This window comes from Martes martes (genome assembly GCF_963455335.1).
Source record: "Martes martes genome assembly, chromosome: 1".
NCBI lineage: Eukaryota > Metazoa > Chordata > Mammalia > Carnivora > Mustelidae > Martes > Martes martes.
Window position 1 is genome coordinate 131,076,617 of NC_137888.1, and position 23,178 is coordinate 131,099,794.

General features: G+C 34.5%; 1 protein-coding gene across 2 annotated transcripts in view; it reads right to left on the reverse strand.

Moving 5' to 3' along the window:
- ANKRD28 (ankyrin repeat domain 28) overlaps window positions 1–23,178 on the reverse strand; it is a 208,167-nt gene that overhangs the window by 111,914 nt on the left and 73,075 nt on the right. The window contains exons 1-2 of one of the 2 annotated variants that reach the window (XM_080814649.1): window positions 12,112–12,491; window positions 10,903–10,986 (exon numbers count right to left, since the gene is read on the reverse strand). In XM_080814649.1, coding sequence (XP_080670775.1) covers window positions 10,903–10,986; window positions 12,112–12,228 — 201 coding nt within the window. In that variant the 5' untranslated portion in view covers window positions 12,229–12,491. Of the gene's footprint in view, window positions 1–10,902; window positions 10,987–12,111; window positions 12,492–23,178 lie in introns of those variants that run through there. The other variant, XM_080814650.1, reaches the window with a different exon arrangement.

Genomic DNA, 23,178 nt, shown 5'->3' on the forward strand with positions numbered 1-23,178 from the left:
GGGCGCCTGGGTGGCTCAGTGGGTTAAAGACTGCCTTCGGCTCAGGTCATGATTCCAGGGTCCTGGGATCGAGCCCCACATCAGGCTCTCTGCACAGCAGGGAGCCTGCTTCCCCTCTCTCTCTGCCTACTTGTGATCTCTGTCAAATTAATAAATAAAAACCTTAAAAATAAAAATAAAATTAAAAAAATAATTTACTGACTTCGTATAAGATGCTTTAAATCACTTTAAGTAACATTCTTTTTTTTAAAAGATTTTTACTTATTTGAAAGAGAAAGAGAGCCCATGTATGCGCTCGCACGTGCGCGCGCGCGCGCGCACACACACACACACACACAGTGAGCACAAGGTGGGGGGAAAGGAGAGGAAGAGGGAAGGAGAGAAGCAGACTCCCTGCTGAGCAGGAAGCCAACTCGGGATTTGATCCCAGGACCCTGGGATCTTGACCTCAGCCAAAGGCAGACGCTTGACTGAATGAGCCACCCAAGGCACTACGTAAGTAATATTCAAATCCTTAATTATCTTTAAAAACTATCACAGAAAACAATCCTACATTAGTTTAAAATATTTGTGTAACTGGGCTCCTGGGTGGCTCAGTCAGTCAAGCGTCTGCCTTTGGCACAGGTCATGAGGTCCTGGGATTAAGTCCCATATTGGGCTCCCTACTCAGCAGGGAGTCTGCTTTTCCCTTTCCCTCTGCTGTGCTCTGTCTGCCTCTCTTTCTCTATCAAGTAAAAAACTAAAATCTTTAAAATAAGTAAAATATTTATGTGACTGACATATTTTACTCAACAATTCTAAGATTGGAGAAAATGTATCTCAAGGTTTTGTCCCTATAATTTTATGGAAAACATTCATTTACTGATTAATCTATTAATTAAATCACTTTTATACTAGATAATTTATAATTATGTAATTCAAATAAAATATATTTGTGAATACATGATTTGGGGTGGGATGGGACAAGAAGTTTCCTTTCCCAAATCTGACTGGCTATTTTACAAGTGCTTTAGTTTACATATAATTACCAATGTATCAGCTATTTAGACTTGCTTATAGTTTATATGTGCCACCATTCTGGCAGTATGAAAAGTGAACCCCACCTTATCAAATAAAAACTATACACTTGGCTTATTAGGCAGTTCTTAACAATGAATGGCAACTCCCAGCATGCCCTCTCCACCTGTGAAGTTTCCATTTTTCCTGTGTTTCTTTGTGCTATGTATTCAGCAATCCTACAAACTTTACTTTAATTACTGATAATGATTTAAATGTTAATATTAACAGTAAAGTTGTTTTCTAGTCTGTCAGGGAAACTCGCTGGTACATCCCACACACAAACAAAAACAAGAATACCCACATACAACATAGCCAAACACCTTTTAGATTAAAAATTTAGATTAGTTAAAGTCCAGGTCTTTGTCTTATTTTTATTCATTCACTTCTAACACTTTTTAAATGGCTACTATTTACCACAGACTGGGTTTAAATATAGGGAATAATTCAAACCAGGTCCCTATACACTGAGAGTTAAAGGTGCTAAACAGGAAACAGGTTAACTAGTATGAGTGCTACAAACATCTAGAGAGCTACGGACATCTATTAGGCTGCCATAATAGTACCTGGAGGACCAAGAAAGGTGTTCCAGAAAAGGGATATTACAGTCTTATATTGGTTCTCTATTGTTGCATAACAAATTACCACAAACTTAGCAGCTCACAATAGCAGTCATTTATTAATGCATAGTTCTGCAGGGCAGAAGTCCAGGCATAGTGTGGCTGGGTCCTCTGCTCAGGATCTCTCCTAAAGCTGAAATCAAAGTGTCAGTGAGCAGTGTTCTCACCAGAAGACCTAAGGAAGAATCTACCTTGAGGTTCATTTATTTATGGCATAGAAGATTATACAGGAGATGTACATTGAGGGGGTGGGGGATCACGAGATTCCTATGGGCCATCTTAGGAATTCTGACTACTGTCAAGGGCAACCTAAAGAACGGAAGATGAGGCAAAGGGAGCTGGAGACAATGAGGGCACAACTGATATCATGAGTCAGGAAAGAGAATGGAAGAGTGGGCGGGGGGGGGGGGGAAGTATGTACGACTGGACTTGTCTTCCTAGTCCCCAGCAGAGTAACCAGGACTAATCTGCCAAGGAATGAATTTACCAAGTTACACCAAATTGAGCTCGCAAGTATTTACTAAGGGCTTATATACTTATAGCTGAAAGAGAAAAGCTAAGAAATTTCTTGTACTAAAACCACAAGGCAGAACTGAGGAGTGACAAACTACGGGAGACAACATGGACAAAAAACAAACTGGACATTAAGAAAACGGGCTCTTATCCTATATCTCTTCTAAATATAAATGACCAAATCAAACAAACTTCAAGGGCTTTAGTTTTGCCTCATCTTCAACAGAGATGATTTAATTACTTGATTTCTAAGACCCCTTTCTAGTACTAACTATCCTACAAAATGGAAGGCATGGTTCTTGCCCTGAGGCAAATTCTATTTAGCAAGTTTAGAATGTAGTATTAATTCATGTTGTAATCTAGACATTGCTCTATCAGCAGTAATATTAAAAAGACAAATCAACAAAGAAACCTATTCTAAACAAGGAATTTACTCTCTTTTACAAATTTAATGGTGATCAGACACCCTTATGCTAAGGTTTACTTGCTTTTCACAATAAAAAAATAAAACACCAAAACTACATATCTTTTAATATTTCTTTAAAGTAGGCTCCATGCCCAAAGTGGAGCTTGACCTCAGGACTCTGAGATCAAGAGATGCATGCTCTACTGACTGAGCCAGACAGACATCCCCAAATTATGTATCAATACCAACTCCTGTTAGAATAAGAGGAGGTATTGCCATCTATGATGGGCAATTTAATTATCAAATATAATATTATTGTTTAGAAAACTAATGTCCAGAATGCCTATTTCAAAAATACTGCTGGACTAAAACAGAAAACTTCATTTCAGAAAATATGTAAGGTGTAAATCTGAAAACATCCAGTGGAATGTCAGTCACTTGTTTGAATCAAAAAAATTATTTTTAATGGCTTTTACAGAGCTACGTATATTTTAATAGGCATATTTGCCTGAGTTAAAGAGACAGAGCTGACAGTCTGGGGAGAATACAGGGGCTAGAATTCTCAGAACAGAGTAACGGAGAGAGGTTGGTACTGCTAGAAAATCCCACAGATCTGCAGATTATCCCCTTGCGTACTCAGCTAAGTACAAAACAGCACATGTATGTAAAAATACTACCTAGTCTAGTGAAAGGAGGCATCCAAAGTAATTAAAGCAATGTTTCTCAACTTTTTTCTCCTTATCACCCTGACCCAGGAGGTTTTTTGAGACTTTTTTTTCTTCCGTAACTTTCCCCATGAAATTTTACTACTACTGTGTACCTAACCTCTACATTTTGGCCCTTTGGAGGGCCATAAATCATTGTAATAATGTGACTGATCTTTCTCTCACACATACATACTCACAGCAAAAAAATAAATTTTGCCAAGTTGGAGGTGATATTATCCCCAGTGAAAATACATGGATTTTGAAGGTACAGTGCTTGAGTTGCATATTGGGAAGTGTCTTGTTCCCACGAGCTAGGGTGAAAAACTCAAATTTCCTGGAGCACTGGACAGAGTACTCAAGAAAAACTCATTTTCGTATAGCAGATTTAGCATTTTTTGAAATTAAATAACATTTATTAAATTTATAAAATATAAATTTAACACAATATATAAAAGGCCATCCTCGGCAAAATTTCAAAATTTGCTGAGAGAAATTAAAAATGACCTAAATAGAAGGAGAGCTGTAACTTGTTCATGAATCAGAAGACTCAGCACTGTTAAGATGTTAATTTTTGCCAAGGTGACCTACAAATCAACATAATCCAATTTTGCTCCTAGAAACTGACAAGCTGAATCTAAAATTTATATAAAAACACAAAGGACCTACCCAAAACAATTTTGAAAAAGGAAGTAGTTGATGATCAAGACTTATAAAGCTATACCATCACAACAGTAAGTTACTGGCATTAACAACACACTTTTAATAAAGATATAAAGACAATTCAGTGAAAAAACACTCTTTTCAACAAATATTTTAATAACTAAATATATCCACATACTAAAAAAGTGAACTTTGGCATATATTGTGCATAATATAGATTTTTTTTGAAGATTTGTTTGTTTATTTGGGAGAGTTAAAGAGAAAGCACACACAGACAGAGGGAAAAGCAAACTCCCCGCTGACCAGGAGGCCCAACACAGGTCTCGATCCCAGGACCCTGGGATCATAACTTGAGCTGAAGGCAGACACATAACTGAATGAGCCAACCAGGCGTCCCTACGTAATATACAAACATTAACTCAAAACATATTATAGATCTAAATGTGAAACTTAAAACTATGAAACCTTGGAAGATACAAGAAAACCTACATGACACTGAGATAGATAGCTTTTTAGAAACAACACCAAAACCAAGATTCATAAAAGAATGAATTAATAAACTGGGCTTCACAAAATTTAAAACTTCTGCTCTTCAAATAAACTCTTAAGAGAATGAAAACACAGCCACGCAATGAGTCTCTGTATTCAGAACATATAAAGAACTCTTAAAACTCAAGAGCAAGAAAACGATCCAATTAAGGAAAAAAAAACCTAGCAAAAACATTTGAAAAGACATTTCTCCAATGAGAATATACAGATTGCCAAGAGGTACATGAAAAGATGTTTAATACCATTAGTCATCACTGCAGTGCAAATTAAAACTACAATAAGATACATTGTCGGATGGATACAGTGCATCCATTCTATTAGAATTTTTAAGATGAGAAAAGACTGATTGTACCAAACACTGGTGAGAATGTGGAAAAACAGATTTTCATATCTTGCTGGTGGGAATGTATAATGATACAACCAATTTGGACACAGTTGGCAATTTCTTAAAAAGTTAAACAAACTACCATATGGTCTGACCTTATCACTAGATACTTACCCAAGAGAAAGGAAAGACTATGTTCATATAAAGACTTACACAGAAAGGTTCATAGTAGCTTTATTTGTAATAGATGAAAAAGGGAAACAATTCAGATGTCTATCAACAGCTCAGTGGATAAACTGTATTTATAGATACAATGGAATACTACTCAGCAACAGAAAAGAATAAACTGTTAATATGTGCCACAGCATGGATGAAATTCAAAATAATTATGCTGAATGAAAAAAAAGCTAGACAAAAGGAGGATATATTGTATCATTTCATTTATATAAACCTCTAGAAAATACAAATTAGCCTATAGTGACCAAAACAGATCAGAGGTTAGGGGCAAAAGGAATCTTTTGGTAGTGATGGAAATGTGAGCTACCTGGATTAAGGTGATGGTTTTATAGGTATATGCACATGTCAAAACTTATGAAATAGTACAATTTAAATATATGCAATTTACTGTACGTCAATTATACCTCACTAAAACTTAAAAAAAAAAAAAAAAAGGCTGAGGTGCTAGCTAAGACCCAACAGACCAATCAGTAACTTCAGTTCTGTCTAAAATTTAGGACAGAATTTATGCATTTTGCTATACTATGTTACTATAACTGTTCATATGTAGTAAGTATAAAAAAATCATCAGCATTCTTGCTGAGTTTACAAGATACTTTACTAAAAATATCATCGTTTACCCAACCCCTATTTATATATACATGTCCAGTAAAATTACTCCAAAGAACTTAGACTACACTTAGTCTATTTGGAAAGACAATAATTTGTTTAATAATTCAAAATAAATACAAACATTCTAAAATTTTTGCATGTCCACCGAAGCAGAATTTTTGTTTTCTTGGATCCCAATTTTTTTCCAATTAGCAAAACTGAAAATGATCCAAATGCTCTCTAAAAGGGGGACTGCTAAAATAAATTACATTATAAACAATGCAAAACTATGTGGCTACCAAGACAAATGAGGAAGCTCTCACTACTAACAAGGACTACTGATATACCACATTCCCAATATATATTCTCCAAATATACTGGGGATGAAAAATAAAAGATGCAAAATGTGTATATGCTAAATAAAAAGCAATACATGACTGGAATAGAAAACTAAGCCACCATCAGTTTCTAGCTGCAAAAGCAGCTGGTTTCATTGAGACAATGCCTTCTTTGTTTCAGAACCACCAAAAAGCCATTTAGTCACAATGACATTTAGTACTACATACACTCATTTATAGATCTTTGGGAAAACTGAACACTGGTCAAGAAAATTTAAAAATCTGAGGCTGGAATCTAGAGGCACTGGCAAGAATAGCGGAGAGGTACCACTTCTAGGCATGGAGAAACTATTGGAAAATTCTTCCCTGGGTGTTAACGGAGTTGGTTCTTCTCTCCTTTTCACTCCCTGCTTTTAACACCATGTCCCGTGGAAGTTAGCTGGAAGTTGGGTAGGCACACTTGAGATGGGGCTGAGAGTTATGGGTTCCAATACTAGCAACTGTGAGTAGCTATAGAAGACCATGTACATGCGTACAGTGTGTACATGTATACAGCTTTAGGACAGAGAGTACGTATGACCTCAAGTACCTGAGCAAAGAGGTTAGGAGCTTAGGAACATCAACAGCTTAGTATACTGGCAGCCACCAGAAGCGACATGTGACCACAAGAAAGAATGGCTGAAGATTAGAGCACTTCTTGCTAATTTCTAGAAAAGACTATAGAACATGGTAAAGGGTGGGGGTGTGTGGAATTCAGGCAATCTGTGTAAACGCAGAGTTCACTGCTTTGTGTTAACTGCCAACAGTATTATTACAATAATAATGAAAATTAATGATCTGCTTCTGTGATATGTGTGTATATGTATATGTACTTGCTGAGCACTTCATCTGACAAAGTAAAATCAACATCATTTCAATGATCCCAAAAGGTATTTTTGAAAGCTTAAAAGATGTTAATAATTTGAAAGGCTATTTTGACAAATCAATCCCCAAATACTTTGAATGACAAAGCTAAATTTAGGAGTGAGTAAAATACACAAGACAGCATTTTCAAAAATATTAAGTTATATGATAGATTATAGGCAAGATCTACTTATTGACTATCTCTTAGATCAACTCCTTTGTGTTTAAAAAGGGTCACTCATCATCTAAGGCTTCCTCTGTTTTAAACACTAAAAACAGCACTGGCTAGATTATAATTACTCCTAGTCTGATATTATTTTGAATAAAGCTTTTGTCTAACAAAAATTTGGCACCAGGGAGGCTTATGTATTCGTTGATTTGCAATGCTGACATTTAACAGCCCTTGGTATCATGAAAATTAGGATCAGGCTTATATTATAGTTAAAAGGTAGGAATCCATAGAACATGGCCATAACTTCTGGGGGGGGGGGGAATCTACTTTTGAACCATTACAGCTTTATGGCACTATTTGACAAAAGAAAATATATTTCTCTTTCTCCAATTTACTTTATTTCCCCAGTCACTATCAAGTCTGACACAGGTTCAAATTCCTGTTCTGCTATACTTACTGATCCTGGAGATCCTGATCCTAGAGATGTTCAACTTTACTGAGTTTCAGTTTTGTTAACTACTGGTGGAATGGAAATGTTAACCTACCAACTTTATGAGATTGTTGTATGAACTGAATCATGTAAGATAAGAACGCTTAGGCATATCACTATCTCTGAAATAAAATTCTGTAATTAACACCAATTTTTATCACTCTGGATAGAAGAAAATTTCTATGTGTAGAAAATAATTTTCTTTCAAAGTCAGTCCTTTCCTCTGAAATGTGTTATTACTATTTCAGACTAAATCATTTGGGCTCCACAACATGGCATTAAATCCTAGTAAATCCTAGGGCAATGATAAATATAATAATAATAATTATTACTTAATTTAATAAATAATAAATATAATAATTATTATTTTGACTTTATTTATTTATAAAGTTTTTTTTTATTTATTTGAAAGAGAGAGAGAGATCATGAGCAAGGAGAGGGGAAGAAGTAGACTGCCCTGCTGAATAGGGAGCCTGATGTGGGGCTTGATCCCAGGACCCTGAAATCATGACCTGAACTAAAGGCAGTTAACCCACTGAACCACTCAGGCACCCTTGGCTATGTATACTTAGAAAACAAATGAAACCTTCTGGGCAAAAGCAGGTCATTCAAGGTCATTCAGAATTTTTAGAGCACCTTAAATTTGGAGTGGAAAAAAGCACTGAAGTCCATTATTATAACCCCACACATTTAACAAAAGAAAAGTGAGTCACAAAGAACTTAAATGGATTTGGTCAACTAGTATATATAGGTAATAACTTAAGAAAATATGAGTACTTAGGTCTAATAACTTATATTCCAATTGTTCTTTTACACTATGTAATACTACTCTGCCTTTATAAATTTTGACTGTTTTGCCTTTTTAATTAACAGTGCTTCTTCCATGTCCAAGTGACTTTTATTTTTCGAAAAGTTTGCTATTTCAACTGCTTCTAGGCAATCCAAACAACTATTTCCCCTTTATGCCTTCCTATGAAAATGCTGATTATCTGCACATATGGAATGGCCAAGAATGGCCAGACAACCAGTGATGGTAAGCCTCTATTCCTGCCCCAGGAGATAAACCAGGTAATAAACAATGATTGATCTAAGCAGGAAGTTAATCCCATTCTATCTTTGTTGGTGGATCAGGGTTTAGAGTAAGCTAGTAACCAAAGGAACCTGAAGAGGGAGTTTTGAGGGGATTTTGGAAAAGATGCTTTTGCTTGATTAAAAAAGGAAACAAAGAAAAAAGGAAACTTATAGTAAAGGTCCCCTTTCACTTTCTTTGGTATAAACCTGTATTTAGTTAGGCATTCAATTATTTGTGGTCCAACTTTAGTATTTCTAGCAAAATCATCTTACCTATAGCTTCTACAACAAAAGTCTTCTTTCTCAGACCAAGTAATATAAATGCATTTTAAATTAAGAGTTTTGTTAAAAATCAATTAGGTGTATTAGTAAAAAAGATGTTATTTGGTGGTCCACAGTATCCAAAACTTCAGAACATGACTGAAGAAACTAAAATAATATATCTAAAATAATACAATGTTTATTATGTTTATTCAGCATAGAAAGAAATCTGAATTTGTATATCCACTCTAAAAATTTATAAAAATAACTTCAAAAACCATAAGTTTCAAAAAGATATTATTCTCAGTTACTTAAATTAATTTTTGAAAAACACTACTGTCACAATGACATGAAGCTTAAATATTTTTATTACCTATCAAGAGTCATTTTATATGACAAAACATTGTTTTACCAAATGTATAGTCTCTTAAAAGAAAAAATTTACTATCTTGAATTAGAAAAATGGCCACAGATTTAACAAATTGTAAAATATATGACAATGCTCTCAACTACTAAGTCACATGAGAAAAGACTGAAAAGTAGCCATAAAAAAAAAAAAACTTGTCAAAAAACCCATGAATCACTGAAGACAACTGAAGAGTCACCCACCTTCAAGAAGGGCCAGCTGAGTTGAAATACTGAGTTTCAGAGTAAGGGCCCAAGCGAGGAGATGTTAAGAAATGATGGTTAAAAGTAAGTTAAGGGAGGAATCTATAAGTAGAGGATAAAAATCACAAATGTTTGGGGGTCACATGCTAGTGACACATAAACAACAGTTCCCAAGGATATCACACCAGAATAAACTGATGCTCAAGATGATTAATTTTTTAAAATTTAAAATAATTTGATTAGTACAGCAAAAGACAATGCTGGCTATAATGAGACTTTATAGTGATGGAGACATTAATCATGGTAAAGAGCAATATAGTCCAAATTTCCTCACCAAGATAAGATTTGTTAGCACTATTAAGAAAAAAAGCAAACAAAGAAACCCAAGACTAGAGTTAAACAGAACAGAAAGCCATTTTCTTCCTTTTCATAGGTCTATACCACTAAAATTATTTTCTGTCCTAAGAAAAGTAGATACCTTCAGGACACCCCAATTACGTAAAGTAACCAGGCACCCCATTTAAAATAAATATGTACATCGTGAATTAGGTGCATGTATCCAATAAATATCAACTTAAGGTCAATTCATTTAGGAAGGTTTAAAAAAATATGATAGCATTTCTTTGATCACTACCTAATGTAATAATGAGCCATTTTAACTAAAGATCAAATTTATTTGGATAATCCAATTTTAAAAAGATAAATACTTTTACTATCTACTTAATATTACCACAGTAGAACTGTATGAAAGAGTGAAGGAAAAGATGAGATGAACTTGCAGGCTTTCGTAGAACTACCAATCATTTTAGGTCATCTGTTTTGGTGTTCCTATAGCAACTTTCTAACTCATGACATATTATAAACTTAATAGAATGTCTTTTATTTAAAGTTCACAAAAAAGTTCACAAAAAAGTTCACAAAAAAGAAGCCTCATCTAAAATGCATACAAGTATTTAACAGTGAAGTCTCATGTTTACAACTTATTTCAAATGGGATTCGGAAAAAGAAAAAGAAAAACCACATGAGTGTGTACATACAGTATGTGTAAATATAAGAGGGAAAGCAAATGTGGCAAAATGTTATCAATGCTGAATCTACAGGGAAGGTATATGGATATTCAGAGTATTTTTTCAGCTTTTCTGTGGAAAAATTTCCAAGTAAAAAGCTGGCAAATAAAGAACCCTCACAGGCTCCTAGTTCTCATGTGTTACACTCTTTATCCTGAATGTATGTCTAGCCCCTTTCTTTTGAGGCAACTACCTCAAGACCCTTCTGCCTTCATTTAAAACAACTGTTACAGAACTGTGTTATGTGTTTTTAGCGGAATCCCAACTCTAAGAAACAGTTTTTATACGTAGATTTAAAGGCCAGTGTCAGTGAATTAATTGTTTTACCTGAAAGTTAACATCTTCTTTCTTAAATATTAGTGCCCGAACTTCATCAGGATCTCCATTAAATATAGCTTGCACCAGTGATGGCTAAAATATAAGAAAGCAATAAAAATATTAATCACACTGTATGGATGATTCTAAAGGTATTTACACATAACTTTTAAACCTAAAATTTTTCTTGTATTTAGGAACAATAATCAATTTGGTTTCTGACATTAACCAAAACTTTCATGAAGTCAAATCATATGAAAATTCAGGATTCCCCCCTGAATTAAAAAGGCCTAATTTAAAAAAATCAATTCAGTATGACCAAAATTAGGTAGATAATAAGCCCAATCAAAGTTTATTTTGTGTGAGAAGTCTTTTGTTTATATATGTGTGTATACATATGGTAAAAACAAAGTCTCTTCCAAATACAAGTGTAACATCTCAACACCTACTTGTGGAACATAACTTGTCAAACAAGCCATTCCTAGGCCACACTGAGGCCCATGAAGGTAGGCCTCTTTGGAAAGTTCCATTTGGGGCATTAAATAACTTGCGTGGGTTAGCATTACATGTTATACAGATAAAAATCCAAGAAAGAAAATCTAGCAATTGATTAAAATCACTACAATCCAAAGACCAAAAAAATATCATATACCTAAAAAACACGAAGAGGGAAACACATGTGTATCTAAATATAACAATTTCTTAACAACAGTTTCAGGTATCATATTATACTAGTCAAAAAGAAACCAACTGACAACATTAAAAGTAAGGTTAAGGATGAAGTCTGATTCTTTTTCATATAAAAGTGCTAAATGTAAATACATAAAATTCATTGCAGAAAAGGCTGTGCCTCGGTACTGCTAGCAGGAGCCTTCCTAAAACATACAGTTCCTCATTCTTGTTACAACAGTTTTTGAAACCACAAAATGAAAACAGAAACGTGGTTGCCAGAACAAGCCCCAAGTTTTCTTAAAAAAAGTCTTTTCAAGAGAGTAAGAGATAGTAAGTAAAGTCTGAAATGTTATCTAAACATCTAGAGAAGTAAAAATCAGAAATGTGTGTACTTTATACCCAAGTAATACTGTATCATATTTACATACTTATATTGCTTTATTTGGGTTTTAAATGAAACTAGCGGAAACCAACTTGTTTATTCTTAAAAGACAAAATTTATCCTACTAGTTCAGTAGAAGACAGTAAACATAAACTCTCATATCTTACCAATACACTTCCGGAAGATGGTGAATGTAGGGATTTATTTTCCTGTGGCAATTTAGAAATGAATGCAGGAGATTCATCTTCTACCTCCTCCAAAACAACAATACACACTCGACTCATTCGCTCTTTTAAAATACTAAATCCCAAGCTATGTGATAAAAGTCACAGTTGGAAGAGCACAAGTAGTTTTTCCTCCTCTTCTGTACAACACTTAGGATCATTCTCTGAATAGCACAGCCGGTTTTTTAAAGTTAATAAGTACTATCAGAAAAACTGAGGTTTAAAAGTATGACTACTTAACATAACTTCCTAAAAACAACAAAACTCTATTATCTTCTGCTGGGTTACTGTAATACTTAAAAGAAATTTCACATCAACATGTCAATAACTAAAATGAAGTCCAGTACAAGCTCATTTAAAAATATTTTTCTCCTACAAAAATAGTCATAATGCTCTCTGTCTCACAGAAATTTACTTGCATAAAAAGATCATTGTTTGGGGTGACAACACCACACAATACAAAATGAAATGAGAAACAATTACTGTGACAGAGATGATTACAGTTATACCCACTCTTGCCTGCAAGGTCATATAGTTACGAGTAGCTGATTTGCTTGTAATTGGAAAAAAAAAATATCTCACTATTCTTTTTCCACTTCTAACTTGTCTTCATTTCTTCAGCTTCTGGTTATTGCAGATACTATCCAGAAAAAAAAAATCTACAGCTCAGCACAAATTCTTAAAATGAAGCTCAGAGGTTGACAATTTTTTCTGTGTTTGGGAAAGAAAAAACAACAACAACAACACTCTGCATTAATAGCAAAGCTGCAGTACATTTACATGCGATGAGTCAGACCACAAGAGACAATAGGGCTCTTGGTACTAGAATACAGCTTGATTAATCCAGATATCCCATATAATAGAAGAAACACAGATAGCTTTATTCCCATCGATAGCATAAGCAAGGCAGAGCGTTCATTCTTTCTCCATCAGGCAGTTGTCTGTGGCTGCTCCAGCAAAAGGGCACAGCACCAGGCAGAAATAGTGTTAGCAGAAGATCCTAATGGAACAGGCAGGCTGTGAAGGAATTAGAAGGCATCTGAGCTCAAATTACTGCTTCAGGCTTTTCATTAAAAAAAAGAGAGAGAGAGAGAGAGAGAGAGAGAGAGAGAGAGAAAAGCCCAGTAGTTTATCACTCCAGTGTTTCCTTTGATCTCCACATGAATACAGCTTCCATTAAATAGTCTTCATTCACAGGAAAAAACAGCAGACTGTGCATCTTCTTTGAGCCAACTATTTTATTCAGTCATCTGCTCCGTGCCAATATAGTTTCCTTCCACTGTAAAAACCGCTACAGTTATCCTTTTCAGTAGATTTCAGATGCTTTCCGTTCCTTAGATGATCTTGCAAAACGCCACTGATACCTCCAATGAGTAGGTCCTTAAAAAATATCTACCGATCCGAACCTCAGGATCGGCCCCACAGAAGCATTCCAACTGAGCAACAGTCTGAATAGCAAAGACTGCAGAACCGCAGGATGAAATGCCTAGTAATGCTCACATGTTACACTTACCAGAGATCTGAGCTACTGCTCGGGATGTAACTTCCTCTAGCAGGAGAAAAAAATAGTGCATTTGGACAGCCTTCACAATTAGAAGGTTCATGCCAGTTCTGTGACTAATCCAGATCAAACTGAAAAATTCTATAACTGAAAAATGAGTGCGCTTTTAACATTTTCCACTAAAAGCCACAAGGAAATCTGGTGTACTGCCTCTGCTGACTAACACTGGTTTTAGCAAGTAAACAATTCCAAACAGCTTAACTGCTTTCGTATGTTACAATAGAGCAAATGTTTAACCCTATAATGACAGCTGCAATAAGAATGTCTGCAGTGAGCCCATAAAAAGGAGATGGAGTATTTAAGAGACTATACAAACACAAATCTAAGATTTTATTCTTATTTTTTACCAAGATCATTTTTTAATAAAGCAGATGTATTTATTTTCAAGAATGTAAAGAAGTTCAAAGAAAGAAATTTAAGATTTACTAACAATTTCTAGGTTGTTGAATTTAATCTATCAGGTCATATATTTAAAGGGAAAAAATAAACATTTCAAATTGTAAAAATCCTAGCTCAAAACTTCCATGGATCATCTAAATTTCACTGAAGAAATTAAATAATTCTACCTTCCCATCTGGAAATGGAATAAGCCTTAAAATTTGTTAAACAGCTGCATAAAACTATTGTTTAAAGTCCTTAGCATTAATTTTCTGTATGTCAAAAAAGCACAGGGTAACATAAAGAAAGCAAAGATTCTCCTTCCTCTATAAAATTAATTTCCCTAAAGCTATAAATCAGGTGTCAAAAACAACCAATTTATAGTTTGTGATTCCCCTTCTTTCCCTATTTACTAAACAAGTCAGATATTTCCCAACAAAAAATTACATGAAAATATCGTGGTTTCCCTCCAATCTTTGTTCTTTCTCCTATCAACTAGCACTTTTATTCATTAATGAAATATTTTTGAACATTTATGACAAGCTGTTGTACACTTTCATTTAATAAAATAACCTTATGGTTCCATGTAATTAAGACGAAAAACACAGACGCAAAAATTAAGCATTTTATCCAAAGGCATATAAATTAGTAAAGTTGTGCCTAATTCCAAACACACTGCTCTTTCAAATCTATTCTGCTTCCACTGAGTGTACATACTTGTATATGTACCCCCCCCAACCTTCCACTCTCAAGATCTTTGCAACCTGTAATACTAAATACTAGACTGTAAAAGTAATCTTAAAGGACCAGTAACCTATAATGGCTGTGAGAAGTTCAGGTAACAAAGGAATATACTATTTATGACCATAATATTCCTAAATGAGTTATTTTAAAATGGGTTATTTCAGGACTAGTGTTATCATATGTGTGTAAGCCAATTTACTTACCAAAACATTAAAAAAAGAAAAAAACCCAGCATGAAATAGATAATATAAGAATGCCAGAATTTAAGAACGAAACCCATTAAATGTCAATCTATGAAAAAACCTATAATCCTAATATAACTGTATCAAGATACTAAAATATGCTAACAATTCACAGAGTTGTATTTTAAAACCAAATTAAATATATGAAAATATTTTGACATACAAAAGGATGTTAACTATCTTCACATGGCTAAATCAAAAATATCACCTTGATATGTGAAACATATGAAAATGAAACCACTATGGTAGTAGTATCCTCTATTCTATCTTCAGCATTGTTTTTTTTTTCCCCCCACCCCAAACAAAATCTCTTTTTATATAGGCAATTTTTACTTGTTCAAAAGTTTCTAGTATATAAATTCACCTACTTAAACAGGTACATCCTGTCTCTTGTTCTGTATCAACTTCCACACATAGGTTTTTCCTGGCCAGAGCACAAGCTCCTTGAAGGCAGGGACTACGTTTTTATATACACCATGCACGCATAAACATTTCCCTTCCACTTTCTTCCACTTACAAACAATTTCATTGAAAAGAATTCCAATATGTCAAAAGACTCTGGAACTGAGTGGCAAAATTATAAAAGACAGCAGGGAATTCATATGTATATATGAATACATATATATTAAGAGTATATATAGGGGTGCCTGGGAGGTGTAATCACTTAGCTTCTGACTCTTGGTTTCAGCTCAGACAATTATCTCAGGGTACTGAGATCAAGTCTCACAACAGCTCACACTCAGCCTGGAGTTTGCTTGAAAGTCTCTCTCCCTCTTCCTCTACCCCCCTTGCTCATGTTCTCTCTTTCTAAAATAAATAAAATTTTTTAAAAAAGAGTATATATATTATGCACACACATACACACACACTTTAATCAGAAAACACATGAGGCACTAAAGTGCAGTACACTGAGTTTTGTACTTTTAGTAGGTAAGCAACTTAACATGCAGAAGTTGACAGGATATAAAACAATGATAGAGGATGACAGCTAAAATTAAGGCCTCAGGAGTCAGCCTACCCTGGAATTCAAATTCTCATTCCATTATTGATTAGCTGTGTCCTTGGGCAAGGCAAATTCCTGGAGCCTAAACTGTTTTACACTTATAAGAATAATAATCTCCAGAGATTTTTATCTAGGAGAAATACAGTAATAGCACCGTGATTGATTGAGAACATAGGCTTTGTAGCCAAACTGACTGTGTTCTAATCTGGCTTCCCACTAACCTAACTATAACCTTGAGTAAGTTACTCAACCTCTCTGTGTCTCATTTCAACATTTATTAAAGGACATTTACAAAATCTAGTTTGAAATAAAATGAAGACAGTCTTCTTATGATGGATATTTAGGATAACAGAATGATATCCCCTGTGAGGGCAGTGGTAAATAGAGGACTACTGATGATTTCTCTCCCCAGTGCTGAGGTAATTCAGACTGGTGTCGGAGACTGCAATTCAGTTGCTAACTACAGCACCCCTCCCCAACCCCAACCCCGGTTTTCAGGCCTCTTAACAGACTGCTATAAATGTGTCATAACACTCCAATAACCAAATTAAGCATTACTGAAGTTACTGAGGGGAGGAAGCAGTAAACTTAGGCAAGAAGTAGGACTAAGGGTTTTACCATACTTCTGCACTCACTGTATTTTACAGTCTTAAGGGAAGAGAAAGGGTAAAGATTACTGGCCCAAGATAGCCTATATAATCAAGAACAGGTAAAAAAAAAAAAGATAAGTACTTCATTATTTTTTATTATTTAAGCTAACAATACCATATAGCACTGTTTTATACCTTCTACTGAATAAGAACAGGCCCCTAATCTCAAGGAATTTATATCTTGAAGGAAAAGGAGATGGTCAATAACTACTTAAGAAATTAAGAATGTACAAAGTATATATGATGAAAAATTATTGACAAAGATTGTGCAAACTTACGTTCAAAACAATTTTTTTTCCAGTTGAACAATGGCAAAGGGGTGTGATTTTTTTTTTTTCTTGAGGCACTAACTTTTCAGGACAAATTAAACTTAATTTTTAATAAGCCAACAAATTTAAACTCTGACAACTTCATAATCCTTCCATTCTTCGTGCTAAAACGTATCCTATCAACAGCTTACTCCTACTCTTCACAGAATCATGTAAAAGTAAAGCTAGTTTAAACCTTTAATGATAAGATATTAAATGTCCTGAAAGATTTTTTTTTAAGGTTCCTAATTTTGTTACACCAGAATTTCTTTTCCTGACACAAATCATTTTTTCTTTCTTATAGATTCAATCCAAAGCTCATCTTATCTGTGCTCCTCCATATTGATCTGTGACCTTCATACTGATTATCACAGAAAAGGAATTTTACTCAGGCTGTATAAAGTGGCTACTCTCAGAGTATTAAAAAATAAAAAGCTTGTGGTGAAAGATGGTAAGGAAGTGGGTTTAAATAATGTTTTGAAACATTTCTCATAGTTCAAGAATCCTGAACAATCTTCTTGAGCTAGGCTTCATCTGCCCATATACTTTAGAAAAAGTCCTATGAAGAGATTTAAAAGAAAATGGGGCAGAAGAATAGAGAGGGAAAAAATTTTTTAAATAGCTATTCTTTAAGGTTATTGGTCAGGTTTCCCTGTTCTTAGTACAGCCACCGAAAAATGACATTACGTATTTTTAAAATGCTGAACTCAAAATCCTTATAACACATGCAAATTAATTCTCTGCACATAATGTATTTACAAACTAGGCTATTTTTTTAAAATGTTTACCCACCCAAACTTCCAAAATGGCTGACAACCACTGTTATCCAATGATCTCAAGCAGCTTGATCCCACTGGTATGTTATAATGGTAATAACAAATTGTTAACCCTTTACAACAATATAACTAACATAACTAATATACATTATTAATGTATATTGTTAACATATATTAATATTACCTATTATTACTCTGAAGTGTTCTTTACAAAGACCTATCCATATTCTGCATCCATTCTTCCCACCTTCCATTCAACTAGAACATTTAATTTTTAGGTAAGTTCAGAGCCTCACAGAACAAAGTCTATGCTTCTCAGCCTCCCTTGTAGCTGGGAGCCACAAGACAAAGTTCTGACCAGCATTTTAAGTAGAGGTGTTAGTGGTTTCCTATTCCTACAAGGACAAATGGTATATCCACCCTGCTTCCTGGAACATGGATGACTCGCCACCATCCTAATCCAAACAAGGACCAGAATCTAGGGTGGTAGAAGAGTATGCTAGAGGGGATCTGGGTCCCTTTAGGATTCTGTGGGACAGAACTGCCATAAAACCCCTAAACTGCCCACTTCCCAACACTTGCATTACAGAGAAACAGAAATTCTACCTTAAGTCAATCTGATTTTGAGTCTCTTATCTTTTACACAGAGCTGAAGCTAACACTAAATGATAACCTTACTCTTCCTTCAGTCATCAATCAGTGTTCCACATTTTAGTACAGTATACTTAAATTTTCAAGAAATAAAATGGATTATAAACATTAACTGTAACAAACTGCAAAAGAAACAATAAGCAGAAAACAGCTTAAGGAACAATTCTGCTCTATTACTGGGTAAGCAAAGAAAAATCAGTGGAGGGAGAAGGAAACAAATATTTATCACAAATATTCTCACTGTGGGGTGCGACTCTTGATTTTGGCTCAGGTCATGATCTCAGGGTTGTGGGATTGGGACCTGTGTCGGCTCCATGCCCTTGCCTGCTGCTCTCTCTCAATAAATAAATAAAATCTTAAAAAAATATATTCTCACTGAATCCTCATCACTTTTTATGGGTACTACTACCCAAGTTGTATATGAGAAGTGGAGGCTCAGTAACATCCAGTCAGTCAATGACTCATCTGTTCATCTACACTTATTCATCATTGACTATGTACCAGGCTTTCTGTTATGCTAAGGAAACAAGATTATGAATAAACAGTCAATCCTTATTCTAACAGAGCTTACACAGTAATAAATATTACAAAATTGCAAACTGTGATATACTGTAGAAGAAAAAAATTTCTTGGGGGAAAAACCCAGAAGAAGGTCCATGTGGCTGCAGCAAACAACCATGAGGAATAGTAACAGATGTAGTGGGGAGAAATAACTCAAAGACTATAAAGGGCTTTGTAAGCCAAATTATAAAGTTGGTATTTTCTAAGTGACTCAAAAGTCATTAGAAATTTTTAAGCAAGACAATCATCATGATGTGCTTTACAAAGATTATGGGGCTTCAGTGTAGTGAACAGAAGCCAAAGAACTAGTTAGGATACTGTTGTAATAATCCCAAAATTAAGTAATTTGAACTAGGATGTTAGATATGTAAATGCAGAGACTGAGATATATTTCATGAATGCGATTTACAGGATATGCTATTAGATGGGCCGTAGGGGTAAGGAAGAAGATGGTAATCACAAACAACTCCCAGCTTTTTTTTTTTTATTTTTTTATTTCTTTTCAGTGTAACTGTATTCATTGTTTTTTCACCACACCCAGTGCTCCATGCAATCCGTGCCCTCCCTAATACCCACAACTAGTGCTTACAAGAGCTTAAGAAATCTAGGCCTTCTTCAGTTTCCAAATTAACTAAAATGAGGTAATATGAGTTGTATCATATTAAGGACCCTTCAGGCTCTATGTCCTTTCTAAATCTTAATCCAAAAATCTGTATCCTGACATCTACTCTCATGACTTGAAAATGAAGTGTTAAGAATCCTGAACTTGTCTAATTCTAAGATGAGTATTAAAAAATTCCTACAGGATGGTGAGATTTGGTTCCATCCCACTCAAAATTCACTACACTGAAATAATCTAAAAACCTTTTGGCAAGAATACCTGATTTTTAAAACATTTAAAATTATAACAGCAACTGATTCAACAAATATTTCATATTAATATTTCCACTCTACTATACACACACCAAGAGATTATGAAATGTCATATATCATCTCCACCTTCAAAGACCTTATGCAACCCAATGATTTCTTGGATATTACACCAAAAACACAGGCAACAAAGGCAAACAGAAACACATGGGACTACATCAAACTAAAAAGCTTTTGCACAGGAAAGGAGAATATCAACAAAATGAAAAGACAACCAATGGAATGGGAAAAAATGTCTGTAATCTATATATATCCAATAACAGATTAATACCCAAAATCTGTAAGGAACTCATATGACTCAATAAAAATAAACAAACAAAAACCCAATCAACCAATGACACAAACAAATAAATACCCAAACAAATAAATAACCTTATTTTTAAAAACAGGCAAAGGACCTAAATAAATATTTTTCTAGAAAAGACATACAACTGGCCACAGGTACACAAAAAGGTGTTCTACACACTAATCATTAGGGAAATGCAAAGCAAAATCACAATGAGTCTTCACCTCACACCTGATAGGACGACTAGGATCAAAAAGACAAGAGAAAACATGTTGGCAAAGATGTTTAGAAAAGAGAATGCTTATACACTCTTGGTTTAATGTAAATTGGTAGAGCCACCATGGAAAAAAGTATGAAGGTTCCTCAAAAAGTTAAATATCTGGGTATATACCCAAAGAAAATGAAATCAGTATCTCAAAGAGCCGTCTACAACCCCAAGTTCATTGTGACATTAACTAAGACAAGAAACAGAAACAACCTGTTTGTCAACAGATGAATGGATCAAAAAAAATATGCTATATGTATATACAATGGAGTATTATTCAGTCATAAAAATGAAGGATCCTGCCATTGCCAACAACATGGATGAAACTGGAGGACATTTATATTAATAAAATAAGCATAAATAAACCAGACACAAAAAGACAAATACTGTATTATTCCACTTACATGTGGAATCTAAAAAACTGAACTCAGAGAAACAGAGTAGAATGGGGATTGCCAAGGGCATGGGGGTAAGGGAAATGGGAAGACTTAAGTCAGAGGGTACAAACTTTCAGTTTAAAGAACAGTAACTTTGGGGGATCTATACACACGCACAATGGCTACAGTTAAGAGTACTGAACTATGTATGTACTTTAAATCTGCTAAGAGTAGACATTATGTTCTTACTGCAAAAAAAAAAAAGGTAACTATGAGAGGTGACAGATGTGTTAATTAACACACTTTTAGCTTGATAGCAGTAATCATTTCACAATGGCTATGTACTTCAAATCATCACATTGTACACCTTAAATAATATAATTTTTACTAGTCAATTATACCTCAGTAAAGCAGGGGGGACAAAGACCTTATGCAGTCTAAATGAGGCACACAAGAAAAACTATCCAATACAAGGTAAGAACAAAAAAGACAGTAAAAGGCAGTATATACAGAAGACCTAAATTAGAGGTACAAGACAAACCTGCTACTAATAAAATTAGAGGTAAGAGTACAGCATATAAATTTATTAATTGTAACTGGTATATAAAGATATCTTGTAACCATCCATTCTCTTAAAAAATGATGGCTTTTATAAAGTTATACATAATCTTCCCTGTTGCTACTCTTTCCTCTGATTTATTCAAAAAGTGCTTTCTCAAACCAATGGTCAACTAGTTAGAAAACCTAATATCAAAACTTTCTCTTGATGATCACATTTCTCAGAAAATGGCTGAAACCATTTTATTTATTAGGTTTATTTAACATTAAAACTATTTATAATGACAGAGTAATAGTTTAGTTACCCAAAGTGTAGACAAGTGCCATACAACAGAAATGAAAAACTAGCCACATAAGTAATTTAACATGTTCTAGGTAAACACTTTAAAATGGTGAAACAAAAGGTAAAATTATAACAATATTTTATGTAATCAAATATATCACAAATATTATTTCAGCTTGTAGTCAATACAGAATTAATGGATAGTTTACATTCTTTTATTGTCTTCAAATTTTGTTTGTATTTTATACTTAAGCATATCTCAATGTGAACATTAAATTTTCATTAGAAATAATAGATTTGTATTTAGATCTCAAGAAATTTACAACTGAGGATGTAAATACGTGTGCTTGAGTTGTTGCAAACATATTTTAAAGTTCCAATAACTAAATCAAGTATTTTTAGAATTTAGATAAAACTAAATCAAGAATTCAGTTCCTCAGTTACATTAGCTAGCCATATGTATCTGGCTAGTGACAATCATTACACAACACTGGTTTAGACCTATAAATACTAACTTTTTAAAAGTTTAACTGTTCACCTTAAACATGCTACCTACATTACTGTCTAAAGGAAAAGAACAAAGTTTAGATTTTTATGATAGTTCAGAGTAAGTAATATGAATATACAATGTTCCACAGTAAAATAGTCAAAACAGGAGCTATCAGCCTTACCTAACTTTTCCTAAAAAATTTTTTTTTAAGATTTATTTATTTGGCAGAAAGAGAGAGACAGAGAGAGAGCGGGAACACAAGCAGGGGGAGCAGGAAAGGGAGAAGCAGGCTTCCCGTTGAGCAGGGGGCCCGATGTGGGCCTCAATCCCAGGACCCTGGGATCATGACCTGAGTTGAAGGCAGATGCTTAACAACTGAGCCACACAGGAGCCCTAAATATTTCTATCATAACTTAAAAGGCTCACTGTCTTTCTTTTACCTTTTGTCTCTTCCCTGAAAACACACAAGTATCTAATTTAATCACAATATTAACCCTGGTTTGAGGGCAACATTATTTTTGTACGAAACAAAGCACATCAATTTCATAGGTGCAATTTTCCTCCATATTCAGAGGTTTCTTCACATATATTAAGGTCCATACAGAATTCCTTAAGTTGACGTTAACCAAAATTGACTTAGCTGTCAGCACATTACTTCATTTCTTTTGGCACCTTCATTTTACTGTTGAAGCAAGTTAAAGGGATTAAATGATTTTTTTAAAAAGATTTTTATTTATTTATTTGAGAGAGAGGCAGTGAGAGAAAGCATGAGAGAGGAGAAGGTCAGAGGGAGAAGCAGACTCCCCGTGGAGCTGGGAGCCCGATGCGGGACTCGATCCCGGGACTCCGGGATCATGACCTGAGCCGAAGGCAGTCGTCCAACCAACTGAGCCACCCAGGCATCCCAAGATTAAATGATTTTTACAGTTATTTTCAGTTCTAGCGTT